At 51.6% G+C, this 9685-nt stretch overlaps 2 protein-coding genes across 2 annotated transcripts; one reads left to right on the forward strand and one right to left on the reverse strand.

Moving 5' to 3' along the window:
• Positions 1 to 928: 928 nt before the first annotated feature.
• Positions 929 to 4923, forward strand: ColSpa_11468 (putative ATP-dependent RNA helicase DHX35; the record flags this gene model as incomplete). The annotated part of the gene is made up of 4 exons (XM_049277680.1): positions 929 to 1128; positions 1204 to 3295; positions 3324 to 4181; positions 4243 to 4923. 4 exons carry the CDS (start codon positions 929 to 931, stop codon positions 4921 to 4923), a joined length of 3831 nt encoding a protein of 1276 aa, XP_049133637.1.
• Positions 4924 to 5237: 314 nt separating this feature from the next.
• On the reverse strand, positions 5238 to 6110 carry ColSpa_11469 (vacuolar segregation protein 7; the record flags this gene model as incomplete). The annotated part of the gene is made up of 4 exons (XM_049277681.1): positions 5238 to 5510; positions 5583 to 5798; positions 5870 to 5947; positions 6060 to 6110. 4 exons carry the CDS (start codon positions 6108 to 6110, stop codon positions 5238 to 5240), a joined length of 618 nt encoding a protein of 205 aa, XP_049133638.1.
• Between the last annotated feature and the right edge of the window lie 3575 nt (positions 6111 to 9685).

Genomic DNA, 9685 nt, shown 5'->3' on the forward strand with positions numbered 1-9685 from the left:
ATGGGGCGTAGGCAGGCTGCTTCTTATGAAGATCCCCGATATGGAAGCCGATTCATAATGGACTATTGGGCTTGATAGACTTGGGAGAGAAGCTTGTACTTGTATGTTGCTCAGTTGTTATATACACATCTCATACCCTGAGGACACGACTAGACGTGAAGATTTATGCACCAATGTCAGAGCTAGCTGGGCGACGTATGTTGCGCATGAATATTACCTAGTTTGCCGGCTCATCGATCGGGGTATCCTCGACGTTGCCGAAGGCGAAGCCTTGGCTAAGTTTTGTACCCATGGGATGGCGTGGCAGTTACTGCAGTAACTAGGTAGACACCGCCCGCCATTCTCAAGGGTGAGCAACACTCACACTCACGGCACACATGGTGTAGTCAAATTTGAACATATCTTGGAACTTGTCGCCGTCATGCCTCGAGTTGACATCAAAGGCTTTGTTTGATTAAATAAGGCTTCGGTTCTGTTGTGATATAAATCAGCAACCGAATTTCAACCTCTGTACATAGCCATACTGCTTCTACTACTTCTTTGAATAGGAGGCTCTATGACGCTATTCGCATTGCATTGGAAAGGTTTTTTTAGTTTTGTGTCGTTCAGATCAGGCCGGCTCGGTGTTGTTAAGAAACAGCACACCCATTTACTTGGTAGTGACGTCTTACCTAATACGGCCGTTTGTGAGGGGCACTGCAGCATTGTTCGGCCCCGCTTACCGTCATCAGTCCCGCCCTAGGTACTTCCCCTACCTTACATATCCTCTCACTTCGTGTCGAGTTGCTCTGAGCGACACATCTTTCGGGTGAAGATTTCACTGCTTCGTCCTTGTCGTTGGCCTCGTCTCACCCCAACTTAACCCTTGCCTTGCAATATCCACAACACATTCAGAGAGCGCTCTCACCAGCTCGCCTCCATCATCAAGATGGCCTCTGACCTGGCTACGGCCGTTCAAGGTCTCCATCTTGAGGATCGTCCTAACTCGAATATCGATGACATCTTGTTCCAGCAACGGCCTCGCAAACGCATCAAGCAGGATGCATCTCATCTCAAGGCTCACATGGAAGCTGATTTTCTCACGCCTTCTACGCAATTTTCGCCTACATGGCTGAATCGACTGCAGCAGTAAGCTCCGTTTTCTTCACAAACAACCTCTGCCCATATATTCATTAATGCGATACTGACCCTCTCGCCCCTTAGGCGCTGGGACTGCCCTGTGGACTATACAGAACTCTTCAAGATCTCTACTCCCCAGACGCGAACTGTGACGCGGTTTGAGCGACATGGCCTCGAGGGTAGAGTGACTGGCTACAAAAACGTTACTGTGCCTGCCAACAGTGCCACTGCCAAGAATTCCACATCCTTTCTGCGTAAGCCTGCTAGTAGAGCCGACTTCGTCCGTGGAGCTGCGGGATTCTTCCCTTTTGCACCTGGTGGCTTGGACGGCATTGAGGCGACTGCTGCACTTGAGGACCAGGTTCACCGAGCTGGCGGCGGGGACTCCGCTGCTGCCTCGTCTAATAAGCTCGAGAGAGTCATCAAGCTCGGTGCCGAGGGCGGCCTTCTCGAGGTCGCACCTGGCCTTAGCCGCGGCATCGATGTCAACAAGAAGAAGACCAACGAAGATGAAGCTAAAGCTGTCGAACAAGAGTTGGACCAGGAGCCCGAACAGGCACCCGGTGCTGAAGAAGCAGAGGGTGAGACGCAGACCAACGGAGAGGGGGGTACCGGGGCTAGGGCCGAAGCCGAGGCTGAAGAGGAAGAGGAAGAAGAGGGGGAGGACATCGACGCTATCTTGCCGGTCGAATTTCCGGCTCTGGAGCCACATGGGGCTTTGGCGACATCTAGTGCCAGAAAGGCTGGCCGGGAATGGGCTCACATGGTGGACATCAACAGAGACATCACGAACTTCAGTGAGCTGGTACCTGACATGGCAAGAGATTGGCCCTTCGAGCTTGATACATTCCAAAAGGAGGCCATCTACCATCTCGAAAGCGGCGATTCTGTCTTCGTTGCTGCGCATACGTCGGCCGGAAAAACTGTCGTCGCCGAGTACGCCATTGCCCTTGCCTCGAAGCACATGACCAAGGCCATCTACACGTCGCCCATCAAGGCACTGAGCAACCAGAAGTTCCGAGACTTCCGCCAGACATTCGACGAGGTCGGTATCCTGACGGGTGATGTTCAAATCAACCCTGAGGCTAGTTGCCTGATTATGACAACGGAGATTCTGCGAAGCATGCTTTACAGAGGAGCCGATCTGATCCGAGACGTTGAGTTTGTCATCTTTGATGAGGTACATTATGTCAATGATTTTGAGCGCGGTGTCGTCTGGGAAGAGGTCATTATCATGCTTCCAGAACATGTCACCCTCATTTTGCTGTCTGCAACTGTACCGAACACTTATGAGTTCGCATCATGGGTTGGACGGACCAAGCAGAAGGACATATATGTCATTTCTACGCCGAAGCGGCCGATTCCACTGGAACATTATTTGTGGGCTGGCAAAAACATACACAAAATTGTGGACTCGGAGAAGAAGTTCATCGAGAAAGGCTGGAAGGAAGCCAACCAGGCCATTCAAGGCAAAGACAAGATCAAGGCTCCGGAACCGAGCAATGCGCCTCGCGGTGGAAGTGGCCAAAGAGGGGCACAGAGGGGAGGAGCACAGCGTGGCGGACAGCGCGGAGGCCAACGCGGCGGCGGTCCCCAACAAAGAGGCCGCGGCGGGCCGCCGCGTGCCAGTCACAATCCAGAACACATGGGTAGGACTGGTCGACAAGGCGGCTTTACCTCGGCGGCTCAAGACAAGAATCTTTGGGTTCATCTTGTTCAGTTCCTCAAGAAGTCCAACTTGCTTCCCTCGTGCATCTTTGTCTTCTCTAAGAAGCGATGTGAGGAGAACGCTGATGCGCTCAGCAACCAGGACTTCTGCACCGCTAACGAGAAGAGCGCCATCCACATGACAATCGAAAAGTCTATCGCTAGACTAAAGCCTGAGGACCGAGCTCTGCCTCAGATTATCAGACTCAGAGAGCTCCTGTCTAGAGGTATTGCGGTCCACCATGGAGGTTTATTGCCTATTGTCAAGGAAATTGTTGAGATTCTGTTTGCTCAAACTCTTGTAAAGGTGCTCTTCGCTACGGAAACCTTTGCCATGGGTCTCAACCTGCCAACTCGAACAGTCGTTTTCTCTGGATATCGCAAGCACGATGGTCACTCGTTCAGAAACCTGCTTCCAGGCGAATACACCCAGATGGCGGGTCGAGCTGGTCGTCGTGGCTTGGATACCGTGGGTTCAGTTATCATTGTCCCTCCAGGGGGGACGAGGCTCCCCAGTTGCCGACCTCCAGAAAATGATTCTAGGAGAGCCATCAAAGCTGAGATCCCAGTTCCGACTCACCTACAATATGATTCTTAACCTACTTCGGGTGGAAGCTCTCAAGATTGAAGAGATGATTAAGCGAAGCTTTTCGGAACACGCCACCCAGCAACTGCTTCCCGAGCACGAAAAAGCTGTCAAGCTTTCAGAGGCTGATTTGGCCAAGATCAAACGTGACTCTTGTGGTATCTGCGACGTCTCCATGGACGAATGCCACCAAGCATCGGAAGATTATAAGCAACTTACCGGGGAAGTTTACAAGTCCCTAATTGGAATTCCAATCGGCCGCAAAATGTTCAGCCAAGCACGTCTGATCGTTTACAACAGGGACGGCATCCGCACGCCTGGCATATTGCTATCTGACGGCGCGAGCAACAAGGGTCCGCAGGGTAGTCCAACTCTGCATGTATGCGAGATTAGATTGATGAGAGAGACTCGCGACTCGACAGACCTGCTGCCGTTCATTCCGGCCTTCCGCAAGTATCTTACGCCGCTGCCTCAGGCAAAGAAGCACATGCGCATCAAGACTCTACATGTGCCTCTGAGCGATGTTGAATGTCTCACGAGATATGTTACCAAAGGGGTCGTGCCAGAGATATTTCAAAGCGGCGAAAAGTATCTCAAGGCCAAAGACAGGCTCCACTCAATTTGTCGCTCGTGGGATGACCTCTGGGACGAAATGGACCTGTCAAAGATCAAGAATCTTCAATTCCAGGAGATGATGAAGAAGCGAAAGGACGCAGAGGTTACCGCATCATCCTCGCCAGCTCTATCTTGCCCTCAGTTCTTGAAGCACGTAAGTGGATGAGTGTTTGCTCTTGAACGACGGGAATCCGTTGCTGACTGGCCGATTATAGTTTGCTATGTGCCACGACCAGTGGCTTATTAAGGAACATATTTCTCAGCTGCGACAATCTCTTTCAGATCAGAACCTTCAACTCCTGCCCGACTATGAACAACGAATCCAAGTGCTGAAGCAGCTCCAGTTCATCGATGAGAGTGCCAGAATTCAACTCAAGGGCAAAGTGGCTTGCGAGATCCATTCAGGGGACGAGCTTGTCTTGACGGAGCTCATCCTAGACAACGTGCTTGCAGACTACGAGCCGGCGGAGATTGCAGCCCTACTGTCGGCTTTTGTATTCCAGGAGAAGACAGATACGCAACCGAACCTAACGGGTAACCTCGAGAGAGGCAAGGACACCATTGTTGCCATCAGCGAGAAGGTCAACGAAGTCCAGACACTCCATCAGGTCATCCAGTCTGCCGATGACTCCAACGACTTCATCTCCCGACCCCGGTTCGGCCTGATGGAAGTTGTGTACGAGTGGGCGAGAGGCATGAGCTTTAAAAACATCACCGATTTGACCGATGTTCTAGAGGGCACCATTGTACGAACCATTACGCGCCTCGACGAAACGTGTCGCGAGGTGAAAAATGCTGCTCGCATCATCGGCGATCCGGAGCTATACCAGAAAATGCAGACAGCACAGGAGATGATCAAGCGGGACATCACGGCGGTTGCCAGCCTGTATATGTAGCAGGCACGATCATGAGTGATACGGTGTTGAACAATCGGGGGGGGGGGGGGCGACGAAGTAAGGGGGACAAGCATCAGCGGAATGAATGATGAATGGTTCTCATTGATTAAACAAGGCAGCAACCCTCCCTAATACACCGCAGATTTCGTACTATTGTCACGTTGAACGTCAAGTTCCCTTTCATAAGCCTATGTCTGTCAAAGGAAATGCATACTGTATACGTGCAAACAACCAGAGAACGCCTGACCCCCAATGCCCAAAAGAGTGATGCCATCCCAGCTTGCTCAAATCCACAACGCTCCAAGTCCGCTCTCTTAAGCCCTCAAAGCACGCAGTCTCTGCTGCAGGGCGTCTTCCTCCTCAGCGGTAGGTTCGTTGGAAACGAGCTCTTCCTTGGCCGGTGTCGCACTATTGAGCTCCGCATTAAGCTGCACACCGGCATCGTCGGCCAACTTGCCCAGAAGCTCGTGGACGGCGTCTTCGGAGACTTGTGCACTTGTGGATTGCGAGATAGCGTCTTGGTAGATGCCGTTGGACACAGCGTACTCTTCGTTCTGTTGCTTGAACTGCTCGAGGGTAACGAGGGTCTTTGAGAGAGGCAGGAACGTCAGCGAAACCGAAATGCATAGGAATTACCTGCTTATAGATCTCTGACATACCTTTTCGGGGTTCATGTTCTTCTGCGCCATGGACATGGTGCGGGACGACTGGCCCATCATGTGCGTCATACGATTCATTGAATTGTTGGCCTGGATCTGGGCGGCAGAGAGCTCGGCCATGTCGGCCATCTGGTCCATCTGCTGAGCCAAGGCCTGTTTGGACAAGAGCATCTTGGCTTTCTGATATGCCTTTGCCGTTTCGCCCTTTTTGAGCAACTATGAGAGTCTATCGTCAGTACCCAGTAATCCCAAATGGCGACCAGGTCAATGTTCTAATGACTACTCACATCCTGAATCTGCTTCTTTAGAATGGGGTCCTGTTTGGCGGCCTTTTGTGCCTCCCGCCGGGCCTGCTTCGCTTGGAACTTGATGTGTGTCAGCATGTGTTTATCAACAGCGAGCAGCCAGCGAAGGTTTGGTTGTGCGCACGCGCGCAGATATCCTCGACGCGACAGAGACGAAATTCTTTGAGCATACCCTGGCTTGAAATTCAACCTGCATATCTCGGGCAAGGGCTCGGTTCGACATGATGGCTGGCTGGATGGTTCGTCGGACTTGATTTATGGAGTGGCGGGGTACTCGAGGAGGGGTATCGCGGGCGGATGGCTCAGTGTGCTAGGCTTCACTAAGCGATGTTGAACGATCGAGGGGATTGCTACGATAAGCAGGTGAGGGTTGTATCCAATATGGTGATGCTAGGAAGTCTCGCTGGGCTTTCAGGTGACAAGTCATCGGACGGGGACAATGGCCAACTACAACGCCATCAGCGATGCGTTGACCAGACTGTGGACGGTCCTAACAGCTGCGCCAGGTGGGGCTGGCGGCGAGCACCGCCACACATGACGCAACAAACGGGACTACTGAGAGTCCAGAGGCAGGGCTGCACAGTTTATTATGTAAGTATAGTCAGTACTTCACCAGCCACATCAAGCCAGCCAGAAACAGCTGAGCTGTGAACACTGATACTAGGTATGTACATCCCGTAAATAATGGCCTTACTCTAATACATCTGAAAACTTGCGTCTTAGCACCGGGCCTTTGATCTGCCGAAGTCTATGATGCCTTGCCTCTAAGCAGCAACCCTTTTAGTATGACAACGAGATTGTGCTAGATGATGAAAAACCATCTTGTCTCATCACTGGCTCACCAGCTATATACCGAATAAATTACCGGGTTGCTGGTCTGCTCTGCATTTGCCCACTTCTCACCTAATCTTGAAGCTTTGTGTGAGAGATAAGAAGCTACTAATTTCAAAAAATGGCTGCGCAAACCAAGATGAATGTGCAAACGTTTCCCCGGCCGCCTATGCTGGAGAAAGTGTATCGACATTTGCAAATCCTATGGAACGGCCAAGTGATTGCAGACACCCGGGAAGCCTACAGGGTGCTGGAGACGCATCATCCGCCTAGTATGTCTCCCGCACTTCTTCTTCTTCTTCTTCTTCTTCTTCTTCTAGATGCATGCATAGAATCGCGACTGCTTTTCCTGACATTAGTAACAGCATATTATTTACCATCGGCCTCGGTCAAAGTCCCACTGACCCCAACTCATCGAACCACATATTGCGAGTGGAAAGGCGTCGCAACCTATTACTCTATCACACCCCCCGGGTCGTCGTCTACCGGGGAGCCGAAGGTTGTGTCGAATCGTATCTGGTCCTACGAGTCTCCCACGCCAGGGTTCAAAGCGATCAAGGGATATTTGTCATTCTATGCTGATCCGTGGACTTGTTTTGTCGACGGGGAGGCTGTCCAACCGCAGCCGGGCGACTTTTATGGCGGATGGGTGACTTCGGAGATAGAAGGCATTGTCAAGGGTGCTCATGGCAACTGGGATCCTGTTGTATAAGCGTATTTCTGCCAACCAGACGAGAGACATGAAGATTCGAGCTGCTGGGCAGAGGTACCCGCGTAAGAACCAGCATTGTCATCAGGCCGTCTCTCTAGCAGACAGGTAGTTACAAATGTGTACTACCTTCTGCGTATTGGCTATATGCTCACATTATTGCCAGCTGCCTCATCGCTATGCCTCATTCGAATCAGGGCCTGTTCATTTCCATAACCCCCAATTCGGACGGCATGGCAATGTAGGCTTAGTGTGCCCACGCGGGCTTTATCATCGTGTGGCCCACGTCTTGTGGAGAGTAGCAAGCGGTTGAGCGGTATGGCAGTATTAGCATCATGCGGCTGTTTCCCCAAACCAGCAATGGTTTTATTCAGACTGCGACCGATCCCGAGACCGGGTGAGCATGCTGCTGATATTATCTTCACCGTGGTGTACACGTGTAGGCCCACGCACCGCCACAGCTAGAGACAATCGATCAGCTGCAGCGGGTCGACCCGGGCAAGCGTCGGAAAAGGATAACAATCTGTCCAGTGCAACACACCCCCGTGGAGATTCCGTTTGAGAGACATGGCCACCCCAGTTTCTTGTTTCCCAAGTACCGAAGCCGGCAAGCCGAGTATCCTTCCGTCTCGCCATCGTTCAACTTTAGTCCACTTGGAGGACTCGAAGCACATCCCCCGTATTACGCGGCTATCCTTCACCCGCGTCTCCGCAATGGACCGGCCGAGATGCCAAAGGTTTACGACTAAGGGTGAAGCCAGACGGCAATTTACGTATGACCTGACAGACGCATACCAAAATGTATACGGCAGCTTTGCATCATACAAAACAAGTTGGGTGAATGCAGTGGACAGCTAGAAAAGGTGAATAAAATGATGGTACAAGTACAGCCAGACGAGACGCGTTGTTGTATCTGCTCGTGCCGCTGGAGCGCGCTGTTGCTCCAAATGAGATCGGTCGCGTTTGCCACTGACGGCTCCACAGACTGCGTTACTCAACGGCACTCCACACTTCCGAATTCCGTGAATTGAAACAGATAAACAGGGGGACACTGGGGCGAAAGCGATGATCCATAACGATCGGGAAGTGGTGGAATGGTTTACTGTTTCGTCGTCAGCTGTTCCCTGCACCCAGGACTCTTTGTTCGACTCAATCCAAGTGAAGGGCTCTAGAACCTCAGAAGATACGGAAGAGTCAAGGCAGGTGGCTTCTCATCCATCGTTCGCGGCTCACTGCCGAGATTCGAAACTTCATATGCCAAGGGGATTGCGAGGGGCTGGAGACTCTTTGCGAGCTCGCTGCGAGATCTTTCTTGCAAGCGAATGTTTGGCGGAATTTAACGGGGTGACGTGCCAGGCACAGGCCAGCAAGCCACATCTTGAGTGCGGCGGGGTTGTGCTGGAAAAAAGGGCCGGTGGACTTGTGCACCATCCTCATTATGGAAGGCATCAATCATGGGCACTATGGTACGTAATCACACTGAGTAAATGGAAGGCGCAGCAATGGTCCACTGTCAACCCCATCCACGTCCGTTATCGTGCACTTCGACACCACCTGTCATGAATGTACTGGAGCAGCGTACCGTGTTCCCTGCCCTGCCCACAGTGAGCGGAGACCGCCACCTCTGGCCTCCATCCGATAAGTAAATACTATGTACTATTAGGTAGTATGCTGGAGTTTGGACACCAACCGAGACATTCGAACACTGTTTATAGAAGTCGGCGATATTACTATGTATAAGTTTCCATGTTCAAGAGGTTGCAGGGTCTGGAACATATAGGATCCTGTTCACTCAAACGAAGCATGTTACAGCAAGTAGTCAGGTTATTGGGGCTCCACAAACTATCATGTGTTGCGTGAACCGACTTGGCTTGCGGCCAGCAACCACCTACACTAGAAAGTCGATGGCAATGACTGATGTAACCCAAGGTTGCCCAACGTAGTCACAGCATGTCTGGTTGACTGTATAGATCGGTCCAGGAGAGATAAAAGGGCACGCAAGAGGCTTCAAACCTGACAAACTCGGAATTCGAGCTGTTGCTGCTCGCAGCTCCCGCACCGGACACACTTCCGAGTACTGGCCTCGTCAAGCGTCGTGCATATCAAGCCCTACTTGGCCACGCAGAAGAGGTGTCAAGTAGATGACGCAATTTAAAAAGGTCATATAACAAACACAACCTACGCCGCTTGGTTGTCGACGCTTCAGAGTTTCTTCAAGATGCAAAAGTCAAAGTCTTTGGGTCTATCTATCAACACAT

This window comes from Colletotrichum spaethianum, assembly GCF_022836535.1.
Source record: "Colletotrichum spaethianum MAFF 239500 DNA, contig46, whole genome shotgun sequence".
NCBI classification, from domain to species: domain Eukaryota; kingdom Fungi; phylum Ascomycota; class Sordariomycetes; order Glomerellales; family Glomerellaceae; genus Colletotrichum; species Colletotrichum spaethianum.